This window comes from Mus caroli, unplaced genomic scaffold (assembly GCF_978045245.1).
Source record: "Mus caroli unplaced genomic scaffold, Mus_caroli_1 scaffold_15, whole genome shotgun sequence".
NCBI lineage: Eukaryota > Metazoa > Chordata > Mammalia > Rodentia > Muridae > Mus > Mus caroli.
The window spans coordinates 110,771,299-110,793,393 of NW_028227270.1; the positions used below are offsets into that span (position 1 = coordinate 110,771,299).

General features: G+C 40.6%; 1 protein-coding gene across 6 annotated transcripts in view; it reads right to left on the reverse strand.

Annotated features, from left to right (window-relative positions):
* Positions 1–22,095, reverse strand: part of Dip2c (DIP2 acetate--CoA ligase C (putative)) — a 404,339-nt gene that overhangs the window by 30,344 nt on the left and 351,900 nt on the right. For all 6 annotated transcript variants that reach the window (XM_029468564.2, XM_029468565.2, XM_029468563.2 and 3 more), the window contains 5 exons: positions 21,000–21,111; positions 20,801–20,910; positions 16,755–16,885; positions 4,216–4,384; positions 1,820–1,990 (listed from right to left, as the gene is read on the reverse strand). In XM_029468564.2, coding sequence (XP_029324424.1) covers positions 1,820–1,990; positions 4,216–4,384; positions 16,755–16,885; positions 20,801–20,910; positions 21,000–21,111 — 693 coding nt within the window. The remainder of the gene's footprint in view (positions 1–1,819; positions 1,991–4,215; positions 4,385–16,754; positions 16,886–20,800; positions 20,911–20,999; positions 21,112–22,095) is intronic.

The following is a 22,095-nucleotide window of genomic DNA, read 5'->3' on the forward strand; positions in this document are numbered from 1 at the left end:
GGTGATCCTGCATCCCTGTGAGAGATGGATTTTTGTGCCTCAAGTTTCTGGTAGAAAGCAGGGCAACCATTTATGGTAACTAATACATGGCAATAGGAAAACAATGATTTTGTTTCTAAATAAAATTAGATGGTATTCTTTACTTAGAAAGCATTAGCTAACTGGTTAAAAAAACATGGCCTAAGTACTTCTTGAGAATAACTTCATTACTGCATATCTGAATAAAATAATGAGTTCCATGACCTTTTCACAACGCCCACAATATGCTTTATCACAGACACCCCTTTCACTTCCTCTTGATCCCCTCAGCTTCCTGCCAACTCTTCCCTCCAATTATATCCCACTGTGCTTTTATGCCCCCCTTTATTTGTAGGGAAAAACCAAACCTAGATTCTACATGAGAGGAAATATACTTCAATTTGAAACTGGCTTGTTTAATTTAACATGATAATCTAGTGTCATACATTCCCCTGCAAATGATGTAATTTCATTTGTCTTTATGGCTAAAGCACACTCCATTGTATATATACACACACCCTTCACGTTAGCACATTTTTGTATAGAAAAAATTTGAAAACTTGAACAAATAAAAAAAAAGGACATATTCAGTTCATCTAAGTAAAAAGACTTTCCAACAATAGGAGAAGATTGAATTGGGCTTTGAAATTTACTTAGTACTTTCCATTATTAAAAAGTATGCAGTCTATTGTAAAGGAAAGAAGACAAAAGCAGGGATCATGTACATGGAAATGTTTAACAAGCTGTTGGTAGCTACTTTCTGCTTTGATATCCTCAATGTTTCTTTCTTTCTCTCTCTCTCTCCCCCTTCTTCCCTCCCTCCTTCCCTCCCTCCCTCCCTTCCTCCCTCTGTCTCTCTCTATCTCTCTGTCTCTCTCTCTCTGTGTTGGGGGAGGGGGGTTACCCAGTAGCAGACTGCAGCAGCTACCCTTTCGAGTATCAATGGCAGGGACAGTGTAGGTAGGGGCCTGGAACCCATCTGCTTTCCTGCAACTGAGTCTAGCATTTGCTGTGAGCCAGCTCAAGGAACTCCTCTTATCTCACCCAGGACCAGTAAGTGCTGGGCACAGACTTGAAGTGCTCATGTGTTATTTTTGGCAATCTTAATCTTGTCACTTCACCCTTCACAGGTTGAATGTATCAAAAAAGAAAGGAAATAGTGAAGGAAACTAGTGAAGAAAAGGAAACCAACAATATTAACCCTGCTATGTCACTGCAAAGCTTCCTTCAGAGAATCATATATATGAGTCTCAACCTATGGGTCAATGATTCTCAACCTATAGGTCATGACCCCTTCAGGTGTTGAATGACATATTCACAGGGCTGCCTATCAGATGTCTTGCATATCAGATAATTACACCATGATTCATAACAGTAGCAAATTACAGCTATGAAGTAGCCACAAAATAATTTTATAGCATGAGAAACTGCTACAGCATGAGAAACTGTATTAACGGGTCACAACATTAGGAAGGTTGAGAACTATTGAAATAAGTGGTTTTCTCATATCTAATTTAGAAATAAGTTTGACAGCCAGCCGAGTTTGGCCAAGAGCTTCTCTTTTGCCAAAGTTAAAATATTCCAGGATGCAGTAAGTGATGTGCATAATGGCTAGAAAGGAAGTCTCCAAGTAAAAGCAGGAAAGGAAACTGTGTAGCACTCACATCTGTGTGATGACCAGAAATTTGTCTAATGTAAGTAAGAACCTGCCAAGGAAAATCTGCTGAGCAGGTCTACGCTGCCACCTGGCATTGAGACTCAGTCTTCTGATACAGCACTCCATGGTTTCAATGAAACTTACCTGTAAGCAAATTGCCAGGTTCACTCTGCAGCCAAATGAAGTACTAACAGCTCGTGGGTGGAGACCCAAGTCCTTAAAGAGCTTTGAGAAAGACTGTGTAAGGGCGATTCGGGGACGCTCTTCTGCCACAACCACACAGGTTCTTACCCGGGACAAGTCCAAGCCTCGTGCCTGGAAATAAGGACAAGGGACACTAGCTAAGCCTTCAACATGTGTAGCCATGAGTAACCTACACAACCTTTCACGCAGAGTCCCACAGGAATACTCTTCACTTCTCGTGCCGTCTCTACCCAAAGTGTTTCTGTAAGCTATTTGAGGAGGTTAGTGTAACAAAACCAAAACCAAACAAAACCAAACCAAAACACCCTAGCCAAGCCAGTCAGCTGAAGAACACAGGACAAAACCATATAGACATTCCAACTAGTAAAGATGCCATTGAAAACATGTTGAAGCAATAGCAAGAACGACAAGGAAAAGGGTGAGCAAGCACACTCACAGGGGAAGAACAAGCATTAGTGTGCATTTTTGCAGGGATAGGACCTGACAAGAATGGACACATGATGGGGCTAGAGAGCTGGGTCAGTGCTTAAGTGTGTGCTCTTCTTCAGAGGATGAAGGCGCAGTTCCATCACCCACAGCTCATGGCTCACAGCTGCCACTAATTCTAGCTCCAAGGGACCAACATTTTTTTTGGCCTCCACAGGTTATCAGCAAACACGGTGTGTTCAAGTGCGCATGTGCACTTGCGCACACACACCTTTGGAAAAAAAAATACACATATGGGAAATGTGTTTAAACAGAGAGGCAGAACTAAAATGCTTAGACAACTTTCTAATGACATTTCTGTTTACACCTGATGAGACTTGAAAAGTCACAGACCAACTTTCATTATCAAGCGCATATCCATAATTATTTCTAAGGTTCTGCCACAAATATAACCAGCTGAACTGTACAATGACAAACACAGGAGGAGGAAGAGGAGGAGGAGGAGGAGGAATTCAATGAAATGAACGAAAATACTGAATGGTTAAAGTTGCCACACTCAGGCTGGGCTGACAGAGATGAGATCAGTCACTTCTGATCTCATCTGTGGCCTCAAGAGAAGGTGATGGTGCCCAATGAGTAATGCTGGCTTGCACAAATCGAGCTGTTGACACGGGGACTGCCCAAACTGGGCCCCTCAAGCTGTGGGAACAGCAGATAACTAAAGAGTCCCTCGTGTGCTTTACCACTGGGCTACATTCTCAGACTTCAAGATAACTTTGACATGAAAATCTGATGTTTTACCATAACTGCAGACACACATTGAATAGGAACAACTAACTCTGGATGATACTAGTAACTTTACTGTGACTGCTGAAGTGGCTGGGCTACAATAGCAACTCCAATTAGCAGTACAAACTTATCTCTACAATTCTTTAAGTGCAGAAATGTGGGTAGAAAGGTTGCTAAATCCTCTGAATTTAAGTTTCTCATCTTTACAAGGAACAGTAGCATGTCCTGATTCACAGAGCTGTGGCAAGTGTCAACTCAATTGTGATAGCTCTGATAATTATGTACATGCCAACAACAAAGGCTGGTAAAAAAGTACCTGACCATTCTGTAAAACAGTATAGGTCTATCTAAGAAATACTCTTTGTAATTCTTCCTTATATAAATATGTAATTTTATAAAATGCATTTATATAGCTTAACATCATAGTTACATATCTTGTTTTATTGCACTAGGATGAATAGGAAAAAGTTCAGAGGAAATAAATGTGCTAGGTTCTACTTGACTATATGTGTACACACAGAAACATAAGTAACCTGTACAGCTACAGGCAGACACACACACTGCATATACAAGCAGAGAATAGCAGGATAGAACACTATCAAGACAGGTCTTAGCATTATTTTTTCCCTCTTATCATTAACTAATGATTCTTCAACTTACCATGAAAGCATGTCTATTAAATTCCCCCAGCCTCTCACTTTAATGTATATCAAAAAGAAAAAAGTAAAAACCCAAATACTGTTCACTTAGTTGCAAAATAAATTTTTGTTACAGTGCAGACCTTCAAATAAGGGCCTTCCAGCCAATGAAAGCTAATCACATAAACATTTTCTACTTGAACACCAAATCTAGCTAGGAACAGAGACAATTTACATCTTTTGACAAATACTGGAGAAATTTAGGACAAAGTACTTTCATAATTCTTACTAGTATCTGAAGTGGGTAAGTACTCATGAGGAAAACCTAAAACCTTAACTTCCTCTAAATCAATCTGCAAGCAGATCACACGTCAGCTCTTTGGAAGGACTGTGCTGCCTCATCAAGTGTGTGAGTGTCCTTTCTCAAGACTAGAGTGGCCTGGAGTGCTGGTGAGCATTGAGGCCATAAGAGAGGCTGCTTACCTTGAGGGACTCAGTTTGTGAGCCCAGCCCTTTCGTGCAAAGCTCCATCACCGAATAGGAACAGAAGGTATCCCGGACTTTGTATTGACTCACAGCAAGAAGCCACAAGGCAGGATTGGTCTCCAGCTCAGAGGGCGGGATCAGAATGGACTGGTGCCCTGAGTATACACTGCAGAGACAAGACAGGCCATCAAGGCTGCAACCCAGGGCAGATGGGAAAGAGACAGTAACATTCACCCTGAAAAACAGGAACACTTCAGAAACTTTAAAATTTTTTTTTTATATTTTATTTCCATTTTCAGCTGCTTCACTTTGCTATGTGATTATATCAGAATGTGCCAGATATTTCTCTTCATCATTACAGTGGTAACATTACAAATACCTATTAATTAGACTTGCATGTACTTTTTTTCTTTTTTTCATTTTTATTAGATATTTTCTTTATTTACATTTCAAATGTTATCCCCTTTCCTAGTTTCCCCTCCGAAAATCCCCTATGCCCTCCCCCCTGCTCCCCAACCCTCCCACTCCCATTCCTGGCTCTGGCATTCCCCTATACTGAGGTATAGAATCTTCACAGGACCTAGGGCCTTTCCTCCCATTGATGACCGACTAGGCTATCCTCTGCTACATATACAGCTAGAGCCACAAGTTCCACCATGTGTTTTCTTTGATTGATGGTTTAGTTCCAAGGAGCTCTGGGATATTGGTTAGTTCATATTGATGACAAGAAATTTTTATATGTAAGATAAATAGAAAATCCAGATACAAAAAAATCACATAGGAAGAAAATTAGGAGAGCCAAAAGAAGTCAGACACTTGACCTTCTGAGTGTGTCAGTCTGTACTGTTTTACGTCCAAATCACCACACAAAAGCACTTTTAAAAAATACTTTAAAAAATACGATAACAAATTTTAATTCAAAAGTATTTGTTCAAACCACGTTTTAAAAATTAATTTATTTATTCACTTTACACCCATTATCAGACCTTTCTGTCCTCCCAGTACCCCTCACACAAGTCCCACCCCACCCTTCCTTCCACTTTCCCCTTCTCTGGAGGAGGGAAAGTACTTCTCATACCCCATTCCCACACATCAACTGAGAACACACAGGGCACAAGCTGCTATTTTTAATGCTTGCTTATCATTGTGTATTAGCAGCATTTGATCATATTTATTATAATAAAAGATATCAGATAAATATTCTGAGATTTAAAGATATATTTTACTTATATGAAAATTCATACATGAAACCCACATCATTGTTATGTTGTATCTGTGTACCTGTAATCTTCCTATCACAAGCCATTTCTCCTTTAATGTGGTCAATCTCATTCAAAAAATTTCGAAACAAAAATTAAGAAAGCCCAGATGGCTCAAGAAATTTAAGAAAACTAAATGAGGGACTAGAGATATGGATCAGCCATTAAGAGCACTGGCTGCTGTTCCAGAGGTCCTGAGTTCAATTTCCAGCAACTTCATGGTAGCTCACAACCATCTATAATGGGATCGGATGCCCTCTTCTGGCATGCAGGTGTACATGCAGATAGAGCACTTATACATAAAATAAATCAATCTTAAGAGAAAAAAAAAAAGACTAATGAGCCCACAAACTTATTTCGAACATGATTCTTCATGTAGAGGTAGAGAACTACTGTAGAGGGAACACAGCAAAAGTGGTAGCAAATTTTCATCTCTCTCTCTATTTCAACATATCAAACTTTCAGTTATTTTTGTGAAGTGGAAATGTAGCAAACCCCAACCTTTCATATAGCCTTTTTTAAAAAATTGGATATTTTCTTTATTTACACTTCAAATGTTATCCCCTTTCCCAGTTTCCCTCCCTCCTGGAAACCCCTATCCCCTCCTTCTTCCCCCTGCTTCTAAAAGGATGTTCCTCCACCCACTCACCCACCTCCTCACCCTCAGTTCCCCTACACTGGGGCACTTATTGAGCCTTCATGTGAGCAAGGACCTCTCTCTCCTCTCATTGATGGGAGGCCATCCTCTGCTTACATATGCAGATGGAGCCATGTGTACTCCTTTGTTGATGGCTTACTCCCTGGGAGCTCTTGGGGGACTGGTTGGTTGATATTGTTGTTCTTCTATAAAGTTGCAAACCCCCTTCAACTCCTTCAGTTCTTTCTCTAATTCCTCTATTGGGGACCCCACGCTCAGTCCAATGGTTGGCTGCAAACATCCACCTCTGTATTTGTAAGGCTCTGGAAGGGCCTCTCAGGAGACAGCCATATCAGGCTCCTTTCAGCAAGCATTTCTTGGCATCCACAATAGTGTCTGGGATTGTTAACTGTATATGGGATGAATCCCCAGTGTGACAGTCTCTGGGTGGTCTTTCCTTCAGTCTCTGCTCAACACTTTATCTCCATATTTGCTCCTGTGAATGGCCTTTTCAATGCAGTTAGTAATTTGAGAATGAGAAGATCAGGTACATTCAAAGAAAGAAAGTCAGGGAACAGCACAGGGGTAGCTAGAGCTCAGGGTCGGCTGACACCCGACAGCTACCCACGACACCCGCCACAGGATCTTAAGACTTCTGGTGAGTGGAACACAGCTTCTGCTCCAATCCAATTGTGCGTGGGACCTGAGACTGCATTAGTTAGGGAAGCAGAAAACCGGCCTGAGTAGGGCCACAAGCCTCTTCCAGTCTGACCAGCACCGTGGTAGCTAGAGCGCAGGGTCGGCTGACACCCGCCAGCTACCCACGACACCCGCCACAGGATCTTGAAACTTCTAGTGAATGGAACACAGCTTCTGCTCCAGTCCAATCGCGCAGGACCTGAGATTGCTTTGCTTGGGGAGGCAGAAATCCGACCTGAGTAGGGTCACAAGCCTCTTCCGGTCTGACCAGCACTGGAGTAGCTAGAGTGCTGGGTCGGCTGATACCTGCCAGCTACCCACGACACCCGCCACAGGATTTTGAGACATCTGGTGAGTGGAACACAGAGTCTGCTCCAATCTTTAAACAGTGACAACGATAACAACTAATCCCAGAGATTACCAGATGGCGAAAGGTAAACATAATAATCTTACTAACAGAAACCAAGACCACCCACCATCATCAGAACCCAGCACTCTCACTTCGCCGAGTCCAGGGCACCCCAACACACCAGAAAAGCTAGACCCGGATCTAAAAGCATATCTCATGATGATGGTAGAGGACATCAAGAAGGACTTTAATAACTCACTTAAAGAAATACAGGAGAACACTGCTAAACAAGTAGAAGACATTAAAGACGAAGCACAAAAATCCATTAAAGAATTGCAGGAAAACCAGACCAAACAGGTGATGGAATTGAATAAAACCATCCAAGACCTAAAAAGGGAAGTAGAGAAAATGAAGAAAAACCAAATTGAGGCAACACTGGAGATAGAAACACTAGGAAAGAAATCTGGAACCATAGATGTGAGCATCAGCAACAGAATACAAGAGATGGAAGAGAGAATCTCAGGTGCAGAAGACTCCATAGAGAACATCAGCACAACGATCAAAGAAAATACAAAATCCAAAAAGATCCTAACTCAAAACATCCAGGAAATCCAGGACAAAATGAGAAGACCTAACCTACGGATAATAGGAGTAGATGAGAATGAAGAATTTCAACTCAAAAAACCAGCAAATATCTTCAACAAAATTATAGAAGAAAACTTACCAAACCTAAAGAAAGAGATGCCCATGAACAACACAAGAAACTTACAGAACTCCAAATAGACTGGACCAGAAAAGAAATTCCTTCCGACACATAATAATCAGAACAACAAATGCACTAAATAAAGATAGAATACTAAAAGCAGTAAGGGAAAAAGGTCAAGTAACATATAAAGGCAAGCCTATCAGAATTACACCGGATTTTTCACCAGAGACTATGAAAGCCAGAAGGGCCTGGACAGATGTTATACAGAAACTAAGAGAACACAATTTCCAGCCCAGGCTACTATACCCAGCCAAACTCTCAATTACCATAGATGGAGAAACCAAAGTATTCCACGATAAAACCAAATTCACACATTATCTTTCCACAAATCCAGCACTTCAAAGGATAATAACAGAAAAAAACCAATACAAGGACGGAAACCACGTCCTAGAAAAAGCAAGAAGGTAATCCCTCAACAAACCTAAAAGAAGACAGCCACAAAAACAGAACACCAACTCTAACAACAAAAATAAAAGGAAGCAACAATTACTTCTCCCTAATATCTCTTAATATCAATGGACTCAACTCCCCAATAAAAAGACATAGACTAACAGGCTGGCTACAGAAACAGGACCCAACATTTTGCTGCTTACAGGAAACTCATCTCAGAGAAAAAGATAGACACTACCTCAGAATGAAAGGCTGGAAAACAATTTTCCAAGCAAATGGTAGGAAGAAACAAGCTGGAGTAGACATTATAATATCTGATAAGATTGACTTCCAACCCAAAGTCATCAAAAAAGACAAGGAAGGGCACTTCATTCTCATCAAAGGTAAAATGCTCCAAGAGGAACTATCAATTCTGAATATCTATGCTCCAAATACAAGGGCAGACTCATTCATTAAAGACACTTTAGTAAAGCTCAAAGCACACATTGCACCCCACACAATAATAGTGGGAGACTTCAACACACCACTTTCACCAATGGACAGATCATGGAAACAGAAACTAAACAGGGACACAGTGAAACTAACAGAGGTTATGAAACAAATGGAACTGACAGATATCTACAGAACATTTTATCCTAAAAGGATATACCTTCTTCTCAGCAGCTCAAGGTACCTTCTCTAAAATTGACCACATAATTGGTCACAAAACAAGCCTCAACATATACAAAAATATTGAAATTGTCCCATGCACCCTATCAGATCACCATGGACTAAGACTGATCTTCAATAACAAAATAAATAATAGAAAGCCAACACACACGTGAAAACTAAACAACACTCTTCTCAATGATACCTTGGTCAAGGAAGGAATAAAGAAAGAAATTAAGGACTTTCTGGAGTTTAATGAAAATGAAGCCACAACATACCCAAACTTATGGGACACATTGAAAGCATTTCTAAGAGGAAAACTCATAGGTCTGAGTGCCTCCAAAAAGAAACTAGAGAGAGCACACATTAGCAGCTTGACAACACACCTAAAAGCTCTAGAACGAAAGGAAGCAAATTCACCCAAGAGGAGTAGACGGCAAGAAATAATCAAACTCAGGGGTGAAATCAACCAAGTGGAAACAAGAAGAACAATTCAAAGAATCAACCAATCGAGGAGCTGGTTCTTTGAGAAAATCAACAAGATAGATAAACCCTTAGCCAGACTCACTAGAGGGCATAGGGAAAGTATTCTAATTAACAAAATCAGAAATGAAAAGGGAGACATAACAACAGACCCTGAAGAAATCCAAAACACCATCAGATCCTTCTACAAAAGGCTATACTCAACAAAACTGGAGAACCTGGATGAAATGGACAAGTTTCTAGACAGATACCAGGTACCAAAGTTAAATCAAGATCAGGTTAATGATCTAAACAGTCCAATATCCCCCAAAGAAATAGAAGCAGTCATTAATAGTCTCCCAACCAAGAAAAGCCCAGGACCAGATGGGTTTAGTGCAGAGTTCTATCAAACCTTCAAAGAAGATCTAATCCCAGTTCTTCACAACTATTCCACAAAATAGAATCAGAAGGTACTCTACCCAACTCATTCTATGAAGCCACAATTACTCTGATACCTAAACCACATAAAGACCCAACAAAAATAGAGAACTTCAGACCAATTTCCCTTATGAATATTGATGCAAAAATCCTCAATAAAGTTCTCGCTAACCGAATTCAAGAACACATCAAAACAATCATCCATCCTGACCAAGTAGGTTTCATCCCAGGGATGTAAGGATGGTTCAATATACGAAAATCCATCAATGTAATCCATTATATAAACAAACTCAAAGACAAAAACCACATGATCATCTCGTTAGATGCTGAAAAAGCATTTGAAAAAAATCCAACACCCATTCATGATAAAAGTCTTGGAAAGATCAGGAATTCAAGGCCCATACCTAACCATGATAAAAGCAATATACAGCAAACCAGTAGCCAACATCAAAGTAAATGGTAAGAAGCTGGAAGCAATCCCACTAAAATCAGGGACTAGACAAGGCTGCCCACTCTGTCCCTACGTATTCAACATTGTACTTGAAGTCCTAGCCAGAGCAATTAGACAACAAAAGTAGATCAAGGGGATCCAAATTGGAAAATAAGAAGTCAAAATATCCCTTTTTGCAGATGACATGATAGTATACATAAGTGACCCTAAAAATTCCACCAGAGAACTCCTAAGCCTGATAAATAGCTTCGGTGAAGTAGCTGGATATAAAATTAACTCAAGCAAGTCAAAGGCCTTTCTGTACACAAAGGATAAACAGGCAGAGAAGGAAATTAGGGAAACAACACCCTTCTCAATAGTCACAAACAATATAAAATACCTTGGCGTGACTCTAACTAAGGAAGTGAAAGATCTGTATGACAAGAACTTCAAGTCTCTGAAGAAAGAAATTAAAGAAGATCTCAGAAGATGGAAAGACCTCCCATGCTCATGGATTGGCAGGATCAACATTGTAAAAATGGCTATCTTACCAAAAGCAATCTACAGATTCAATGCAATCCCCATCAAAATTCCAACTCAATTCTTCAACGAATTAGAAAGGGCAATCTGCAAATTCATCTGGAACAACAAAAAACCTAGGATAGCAAAAACTCTTCTCAAGGATAAAAGAACCTCTGGTGGAATCACCATGCCTGATCTAAAGCTGTACTACAGAGCAATTGTGATAAAAACTGCATGGTACTGGTATAACGACAGACAAGTAGACCAATGGAACAGAATTGAAGACCCTGAGATCAACCCACATACCTATGGTCACTTGATCTTTGACAAGGGAGCAAAAACCATCCAGTGGAAAAAAGACAGCATTTTCAACAAATGGTGCTGGCACAACTGGCGGTTATCATGTAGAAGAATGCGAATCGATCCATTCCTATCTCCTTGTACCAAGGTCAAATCTAAGTGGATTAAGGAACTCCACATAAAACCAGAGACACTGAAACTTATAGAGGAGAAAGTAGGGAAAAGCCTCGAAGATATGGGTACAGTGGAAAAATTCCTGAATAGAACAGCAAAGGCTTGTGCTGTAAGATCGAGAATCGATAAATGGGACCTCATAAAGTTGCAAAGCTTCTGCAAGGCAAAAGACACCGTCATAAGACAAAAAGACCACCAACAGATTGGGAAAGGATCTTTACCTATCCTAAATCAGATAGGGGACTAATATCCAATATATGTAAGGAACTCAAGAAGGTGGACTCCAGAAAATCAAATAACCCCATTAAAAAATGGGGCTCAGAACTGAACAAAGAATTCTCACCTGAGGAATACCAAATGGCAGAGAAGCACCTGAAAAAATGTTCAACATCCTTAATCATCAGGGAAATGCAACTCAAAATAACCCTGAGATTCCACCTCACACCAGTCAGAATGGCTAAGATCAAAAATTCAGGTGACAGCAGATGCTGGCGAGGATGTGGAGAAAGAGGAACACTCCTTCATTGTTGGTGGGATTGCAAGCTGGTACAACCACTCTGGAAATCAGTTGGCGGTTCCTCAGAAAATTTGACATAATACTACCAGAGGATCCAGCAATACCTCTCCTGGGCATATATCCAGAAGATGTTCCAACCGGTAAGAAGGACACATGCTCCACTATGTTCATAGCAGCCTTATTTATAATAGCCAGAAGCTGGAAAGAACCCAGATGTCCCTCAACAGAGGAATGGATACAGAAAATGTGGTACATTTACACAATGGAGTACTACTCAGCTATTAAAAGGAATGAATTTATGAAATTCCTAGGCAAATGGATGGACCTGGAGGGCATCATCCTGAGTGAGGTAACATATTCACAAAGGAACTCACACAATATGTACTCACTGATAAGTGGATATTAGCCCAAAAACTCAGGATACCCAAGATATAAGATACAATTTGTTAAACGCATGAAACTCAAGAAGAACGAAGACCAAAGTGTGGACACTGTGCCCCTTCTTGGAATTGGGAACAAAACACCCATGGAAGGAGTTACAGAGATAAAGTTTGGAGCTGTGAAGAAAGGATGGACCATCTAAAGACTGCCATATCCAGGGATCCATCCCATAATCAGCTTCACTGATTGCACCAAACGCTGACACCATTGCATACACTAGCAAGATTTTGCTGAAAGGACCCAGATATAGCTGTTTCTTGTGAGACAATGCTGGGGCCTAGCAAACACAGAAGTGGATGCTCACAGTCAGCTATTGGATGGATCACAGGGCCCCCAATGGAGGAGCTAGAGAAAGTACCCCAGGAGCTAAAGGGAACTGCAACCCCATAGGTGGATCATTATTATGAACTAACCAGTACCCCAGAGCTCTTGACTCTAGCTGCATTTGTATCAAAAGATGGCCTAGTTGGCCATCACTGGAAAGAGAGGCCCATTGGACTTGCCAACTTTATATGCCCCAGTACAGGGGAATGCCAGGGCCAAGGGGTGGGGGTGGGTGGGTGGGGGACTGGGGGGGGGAGTGTATTGGGGACTTTTTGGATAGTATTGGAAATGTAATTGAGGAAAATACATAATAAAAAAAAAAGAATGCCTACAAAAAAAAAAAAAGAAAGTCAGACTTTAAATTATTATTATGCTTTAAACTTCTCTGTGATTTGCACAAATGTTTGTGCAAATGTTTATAGTCAATATGTCATATTCAGTAAAAGCCCATGTAAATAACTCTAATATCCCATACAAGGACATATTTTTACTAATTTGCCATTGGTATCTATTAAGGATCTTTTTTGTTTGTTTGTTTGGTTGGTTTTGGTTTTGTGTTTGTTTTGTTTTGGTTTGGTTTGGTTTTTTGAGACAGGGTTTCTCTGTGTAGCCCTGGCTGTTCTGGAACTCACTTTGTAGACCAGGCTGGTCTCGAACTCAGAAATCTGCCTGCCTCTACCTCCCAAGTGCTGGTATTAAAGGCGTACACTACCACCGCCCAGCTTGTTGTTTGTTTTTTGAGGCAAGGTTTTGCTTTGTAGTTTAGGCTGGCCTTGAACTCGTGGCAGCCATTCTGTTAGAGCCGAAAAGTATTAGGTTACAGGTTTGAGTCATCATACCCATCTCTCCAGATCACTTTACAGCATTCCACAGGTATATCTATGAAGCATAAGAGACTTATACACTATTAAACAACTACCTGCTATAAGTTACTTTTTTCCCAATGGAATAGTGAGCTTAGTTCAGTCGTTGAGAACAAACTTACACTCAGATGTTCTTTTATCCAGAACCTAAGCTTTTATACAATTTTCCCACAAGCTTCCAAAGCTATCATAAGATGGGCATCAAACAATCATATTTTTCAAAGCATTTCCATATTACTCCCCAATTAACCCATTAAGAAACATACTTCAGATCTGACTGCAGCACAGCACTTGTCTTCTTAGCTCTAGAGATGCACTTAAAGGCTTTACCTATGTATTACCCTATCCTCATCAGATCCATGTACATTAAAAATCTAGTCTATGTGTAATTAAATGTATGTGTGCACAGGTGCACATGCGTGTTGCCATGCCCGAGGAGGCCAGAGGCACTACATTTCTGTGGAATTGAATTACAGGCAGTAGTGATGTCTGTTATAGATGCTGGAAAACAAAATTGGGTCCTCTACAAGTGCAGTACATATGCTCTTAACTACTGAGCCATTGCTCCAACCCTATGAACACGTTTTGAAGACTGGGTATTATTTCCAGAGCACACCACAGCTAAAATAGACATCCCATTCCTTTCCCTTCCTGCTTGAGAGGTTGAATGATGACCGCATCCTAGTCTTTTTCCTAGAAATGTATAGCTTTTCTCGCCATGTTCAGGGGAGTATGGCATTCTCACCTGGACTGATTTTACTGAAACAAGTGGGCTTGCTGTCACTTCAGTATGAGCTTACAGATTCTAACTAGATATGACTCTGAATTTGAGCCGTACTTATTGGCTAGTGTATTGTCTCTAATTAGAAGCCTCAAGGTAGCACTGAGCAGCAATCAGAATAAGTGAAAATTTTATCTCGGTTGTATAAATACTTTAAAAAAATGACCTTAAGTCCAAACCCAGGATCATACACCAGAAAGAGCCTAATCTCCAACAAACCTACACATTATACATCCCATAAATCATAATCACCTACCAGAAAATGCTATGTGTCTTTCTATCCTGAGAAGCAAAGAACACAGTGTTTCTGTTAATATCAAACACTATTCAGCACATTCATGATTCAAGATTCATAATGCTATGTGTCCTCCCACAAGCCTGAAGCAGGCTGAGCCAGACCTTGACTGTGTTACCACTAAGGAGATTACTTAGGGTGGAGCCTGCCTCCCTGGATCACTCTATTGTTCAGCCATTGCCACTGCTGCTACCTGCTAGGAGTTGGCCTAGCTGTTCTGGAGCCTACATGTCATCACCTGCAGCTGGGCTCCAAGGACGATTTGGCGGGAATGGGCTTTCCCCTCTCGTTTATAAAGCATGTCTGCCATTTAAAAATTTGAGCCTTGATCAGAATACTGTCTTGGTTCCATCTTTCTCTCTCCGCCTAGTTTCCTTTTCTTTCAGCTCCAGGCTGCCTGCCAGGCTCGAACCTGGACATGAGAGCCGCAGGCCAGCCCCAACAATGCTACATTAATTAGATGTTCTTAGAGGCTTTTTATTGAAACTGAGATTTAAACAGGTACTCATTTACACTAAGGACTTTTCAGTACCAGTAAACAAGCTTAATAATTTGAGTCTAATATCTTAGGGAATAAAAACTGAGCTATATAACCTTATAATGCTTTTCCCTCTTAGTTCTGACAATCTATCATATCCATAATTCCCCAATTTAAATTTCTGAATTGCTAGCATAAGGAGATCCAAATTAAAGAACATTAAATACAAATAACCTACAACTTGATCTCAACAATATACACCAGAATTAATGTACTAATTGATCTAAGCTCTAGCACAAAAACACTGGGGTCAGAATGTGAATTCAGGGACATCAATTTGTAGCACACTAATCAACATTATACATAGAGTCACTGGCCTCTTTAGCATTCCATAGAAATCAAAAGAAAAAAACCCATCCAAATAGCCAACATGTATATGTATATGTACATATGTATATATATACATACACACAAACACATATACACATATACACACGCACAACAGATAGATACAGTGAAGCATTGACAGAATTCAAGTAACATTACTCGAAAACATGTGCATCACAAAGAAGTCTTATACCATAGAAGAAAATGATGTGAACTGCGGAGTTGTATAATTGTCTTTTGCAGAATGAATACAGAGAGGCAAAGTTCAGAGAAGACTCACTCTTCCTGCTCAGCTGGCTTAAATGGCTTCAGGTACATGGGCCCAGGCTATATGATGAGGATATTCTGAGCTCTCTCCTGAGTGCTAACATACTCAATGCAATTGCATCTGCACTGAGATATACAAACACTATTAAGCATGTTACTGTTTCAATTCTATTTGCTTTCTCAAAAAGCTGATTATCTAAATACAATGTCCTTTCCAACATACACATCTAGGCTTCAGTATAATAATTAAACATGAAATTAATATTAAATACTATGAATCCACTAATATAATTATCCATGAATGTCTAAATTCACCATAACCATCATAAACTAGAAGAAAAACCGAGAGGTTACACATACTACTGCCTCAATTATATAACTGTAGTACTGTCTATTTATGACATTTATAAGCATAAACATTATGGATAAGATTTTGTGTGTTAAAATACAAATAACACACAAAAATAACACAATACAAATAACACACAAAACAAGAATAAAAACCAACCCATAGAAAAATACAAGAAAGAAAACAAAACATGTTGAGAGCCATGAAGCTGGGTCTGGAACATGGTACCTGCTTTAGTATATGTCATGCATTTTGATGTACTAGAAAATGCTAATTAAAAGTATTCTACATTTAAAAATACACTCAGAAGACTATATGACATCTTGATGATCATGGATACTTCCTGAGGCCACCATATACTAAATGTCACTGTTAACAACGACATTCTTCAGTTTTCTTTTCTGACACAGGCTCTCATTTTTCCAGGTAGGCTTCAAATTTGCTGTGATACTAGAGCAAAATTGCTGGCCTTGAGTTCCTGGTTCTCCTTCCTGCAAAGGAGCTGATGCTGGACCTGAACCCCTGATCCTCCTTTCTTTACCTCCAAGTATTGGACTTACAGGTGTGTGACATCAGACTTACAGTGAAAGTGCCATAGTTACTACACTCTGGTCCTAAGCTGGGGCCTCCGTGAGAGGCGCAGGATCAGAGTTTCTACACTTAGCTCCATAGCCAAAGATCCAGAAGGGAAGGTATATGGTTTCTTTTCACTGAAAAGAACAAAAACAATCATTTCAAGGACGTTAAGGAAGAACCTCACCTGCAGAGACACCAGAGGACAAACCCAAGTCCACAGTAAGGGTCCAAGCAGATGGCCACTTCTCTAGAAGGGTAAAGTTCACACTGCAGCTTAATAGAACGGCAAAAGGCACTGGTGGCTGCATGAGACATCTGAAAGACAGAAAGGCAGTAAAAAAATAAGTGAATGGACACTGAGCATCCAACGACATTTATGGGACAACATGCCAGTGTTAAATTCATGGTAATTCTTACTAAGTGCCTCAAAGATACTTTTAAGGTCAGAGTCAACTATAGTATGTCTGGGTCACACTGCTCTAGAAAGGCTGATATTCTCATTAGTCTTCCCCTTTTCATTTTTCTTTGAGGGAGGAAGTAGGCTGGGTGGGTAAGGGGTAGGTAGTAGGCAGGGTCTTACATGGGCCACCCACAATGGCCTGAAACTTACTACAAAACCGAAGCTGGCTTCTAATTCATAGCCATCCTGTTTCAATCTTCTGAGCTATGAGAATTACATCTATGATTCACTACACTATGAAGTCTTCCATTTTGAACAAATAAACCACACTTTCAACTTCTTGATAGTCCCTCCTTATAACTTGAGCAATGGTTAATAATGCTTTGGATCTGAAAAGCAGATTATATAAACAGAGATTCTTGTGTCCACATGAGTGCCTGCAGGTAGGAAAAGAAGGAATGAGAGGTCATGCCCAGATCTGCAGTAGAGACTTGGCTTTAATCTTATTCTGTGAGGTTTAGGGACCTGTACAGCAATTGTCTTAGATACACAAGGGCCTATACTCCACAAGCATGGAATCCTATGCTCGTGTTTAGATAACAGTGGCTCAGAAGTGAAAGAGTATGCTGAAAACCATGTGAGTGGGTCCTGAAGTAAAACCCTGACGTTCCTGCTGACCCTCAGGTTCTTCCTAGATATGACCATCCCACAATAAAATGGCAGTCGAATCCTGTCTCTCCTTAGCTTAGAAAACAGTGAAGTTCCAATCCTGTGCTGTAAGAAAGGTGACAGATCCTGAAACACTGCATATTACATCTAACAAGATCATTGTTTTGTGAGAACTTGATAACCACACAAACTTCTGAGTGTCAAGGAAGCAAGGAGAACTATATCAGATATGATTGAAATATGTCAAAAGTTAAATGTGTCACAAACTAAGCATGCTACCACAGTGCTAATCTACAAAGAGAACCAGTAAAGAAAACAAGCAAGGAAATCCAACTCTTGCATTCAACACTTCAGCAGAAGAGATAAAAGAAAGAAGGGTGGGCGTCTTTTCATTGTCAAGTGACAGGTCACTGTTACAAGTTCTGCTAAGGAATAGGCTGTGTAATGGATACTCTTCACTGAATTCACCCTAGTATTGGAAAAAGTTACTCTAGAATTCAAAATGTATACAGATATGCATGTATTGTAAGACACACTCACACACACACACACACTTATACTTTCAGATCCACAGTACCTGCCTAATGGAGAAACAAAACTATATTTATAACTTGTTCCTCTAAGGTCCCATCACTCTTTGGATAATAGCTAATCCCCCTACCATGCACTCAAGGTAGGTGATCAAAGTAACCTCTACTGCTCTGATGCACTGGGAAGGACATCATGCAGAACCAGAAAATAGCTCTGCTGCTCATTCGGTAAATGCTAACATGTAAGGGCTCTGTCAAGCACGGGATTCAGAAGGAAGAAGGAAGAAGAAAGGAGGAGGAAGAAAAGAAGAGGAAGAAGAGGAAGAAGGAAGAAAATAGAGGAAGGAAGAAAAGGAAGAGGAGGAAGGAGGAAGAAGAGGAAGGAAAGAAGAGGAGGAGGGAGAGAAGAGAAGGAGGAGAAAGGAAGAGGAAGAAGAGGGGGGAGGAAGAGAAGGGAGGAAGAAGAGAGAGGAAAAGAGGAGGAAGGAAAAGAGAAGAAAGGAGGATGAGGAGGAAGATGAGAAGGTAGAAGGGAGAAGAGGAAGAGGAGAATGAGGGGGAGCATGAGGAAGATGGGAGGAGGAACCAGGTATAGTACATTGCTATTCAGCTCTTGACAACCTAAAGGCATGGGATGGCTGCAAGTCTGAAGGCAACCTGAGTCAGTCAGTGAATTCTATGCCAGTTTCAGATACAGAGAGACTCTCTCTATATTAAAAATAATGGGTATAGCCTGGTCTCAAGAGTTCACTATGTGGTGTAAAGTTGAGACATAGCAGGTAGCTATAAGGTCTGCCAGCACTTTGTCAAACATGATTAATATAAAGAGAGACGAGAGAAGGTGCTCATATCTCCTTGGCTGGCAGCTATGGGGTCTGCTAGGTTTTGAGAGTAGTTTTAACACAGTGACAAGAGGGAAAACAGGTTAAGAAAGAAATGACTATTTTTTAAAAAAGGCAAAAACCACCCCAAAACCCTCCAATCTCTAAGCACACCCGAGTTTGGGCCCTGCCAATATCACCATGCAATTAAGGAATCTAAGAAGCCCTAAAAGTAGATCTCCAAATACATGTGCATCATTCATGAGAGCCTTAAGCCAATATACTACTTATCTTGGTTGTGCCGTGATATGCTACATGGTGTGTCCCAAGAAGCCTTGCCTTTTGGTGCTGTTTTGCTTTGGCTGATGTTAAATGTGTGTCCTTTCTCCAGGCATACAACCATTCCCCAGGCACAGGAACCATTCAAAAGTCAAAGCACCACAGTTAAGTGGGTGAAATGTAAGACAGCCAGAATACAACGTACCCTTATGTTTTACATGAACCTTGATATCCCATAGCACTAATTACAGAGAAGACACCCATGGACTCTTCTAAATCTCATGGTATACAACTGAATGCTTTTGCCTAAAAACTAAAATCCAACAAGGATTTCTTCCAGAAAAAAAAAATGGCCTCCCAGCAATCCTATGGGACCAAAAAGGCAGACCACATACCAGACAAACTCCCCTATTCTCCTGTGCCTTTCAGTCCGTAAAACATATGAGGTTTCATTAACTCATATCATAGTATACTTCTCTTCACATACTCATCAAACGGATAATCAAAAATCGGAACAACATTTTAGGAGTTTTGAAAGTACAATTAACCATCTCTTTGAGCTTTTCTATGGTGCATAAATAAATTAAATTGAGTCACCAAGAAGTATTACACAGAGATCACACTATCCGTTCCAAGTAGCTGCATTTTAATAAAAATTAACATTCAATATTGTAGTTCCCACCTCCATATTCCACAAGAATAATCAGAAGTGAGGGCTTCTATTTTGGTCCTGACAGCAAGAAGGTCAACTTACTGATGACAGCACATAACTCATCTTGCTCTGAGAATATTTCTTTTAGGAAGTTTTTTTAAAAAAACTATTTAATACTCTAGCTAATTTGGGGTGCTTTCCCTAATCCTATGGGAGAGGTTAAGTCTGAGAACTCTAACTTGTGATAGGTAACTAGCTCAAACTGTCCCATTCTGACTCAGAGGCAGAGATAGAGAGGAATAGGCTTCCTGGGGTTTTAGACCCTGAAGCATAGGACCCTGACATCTGAGCTGTGATGATGCCGACTCTAAGTGACATCAGTAGTTCTATACTTTGATAGGCAAAATGCTCATGGTAGCTTCACCAAGAAGCCATCTTTCAGGTTATGGTTGTGCTCAAGTTTAACAAGTAAGAGAATACAGTGCAAGCATGCAGAGTAGCAGCAGCTTTGATTGTATGTACTATTCTAGCACACAGTACTAGACAGTACTGTACTGTGCAGTATGAAAAAAATGGCTAGGTTTTTGTTGCTGTGGTTTTTTGTTGTTGTTGGGTTTTTTTTCCCAGTACTAAAGATGGAGTCCAGGGCAATGACCATGCTAGGCAAGGGCTGCATGAGTAAACTATATCCCCAGCTTTCCCCACAGTATTTGCAAGTTAGCTCTCAGATATTGAAAGGTCATATATGGTACAGCTCATATAAAAATCATATACCTCTCTCCATGCATCACTGGAATACAATCACACATGACAACAAAAGAACAATCAGTGCATGGCTTGTCTGTTTTCTACCACTGGCCCGCCCGCCCCTCTTCTCACCTTTACACCAGCTAGCATCCCGGTTGTGGACACACTAAAGTCAAGGTAAGCCAGTGTGTCAGGGTTGGAAGGTTTGTAGATCTGGGCAGGCCGCTTCTTTGGCAAATCATCTGCAGAGGAAAATGAAGCTATTAGTCTACTTGACTACATCAAAGACATAACAAGAAAACTCATGTGGGAAAAGAGTCCAAGTGCTGACCTGTGTCCAGTATGAGGGGCCATGTCCTGACATCTACAGCTGCTGCTGCCTCTCTGGACCGAAGCAGTTTACATATCAGTTGTGTTGTCATGAGACAAGCAGATCGACTCACCTGAGAACCACAGACAAAAAGGGAAGGAATGAATACACAGCAGAAAGAAACACATCTGGGAAGTGTTCATCACTTCTGTGCCTAGTGTTTGTTTCTCAAAGGTTAAAAGTACACAACTTTAATTCCCAAGAGCTGAGGAAGTGGGCTGATCTGGCTGTAAATGTCACCTATGGCCTGCAGGAGTTGATACAGCTACTCTGGCTGCCTAGGTAGGTATTCTCTTTTTCCCTCATCACACCATGATTCTCACTGCTGAAGCTTCATCCTTGCTGAAGATGACGGTTTCCAGTAGTGAAAACATTCTCTAGTCTAGTCTCTCTCTTGCTAGAACTTCCAAAGTAGTTCTTAAGAGCTAGCTAGAATATGCCAAACCCAGCAGCGCTGGTCATGTAAACACACAGACAAAGCTCTGAGGCTGGGTCTTTAATACCTGAACCTAAGTAGTGTCCTAGCACTACTATCACATGCTGGCAAAATATCAGGGGCTTCTCTCTCAGCATATGCTTTTTCCACAAAAGCTTTACACATGCAAGTATGTTGCAGGTATTTTCTAACAGGAGTGCGTTCCTTGGCAGTGTTCCCACACAGCTACCAAGAGCATTCACCAGGGGCCCAGAACTGTTCTCTGCTTCTTATATCTATGCTTCCCTTAAGGGAAGCACATATGCTTATACATAAAAACAAACAAAGCATACACATATACTCTAAAAACAAAGAAAATAACCTTCTAGATCCAGAAGGAGGGAACTTGAAGAAAACACATATATTGTTTTTCATTCAGATTGCTGCTTGTGTTTGGTGATGAGGCCTTCCCATAGAGTCAACCCCAGGCCCCTTCAGTATCAATGCATTGTTATAGCTGCTTCCAGCTGCCCCAGCTTCCATGTTGCTTAGCTTAGATCTTACTCCAAATGACAGATGATAAACTCACTGGAGACAGACTATCTCCAATTCTATAGTTTCATTGCAAACCCACATGTACAG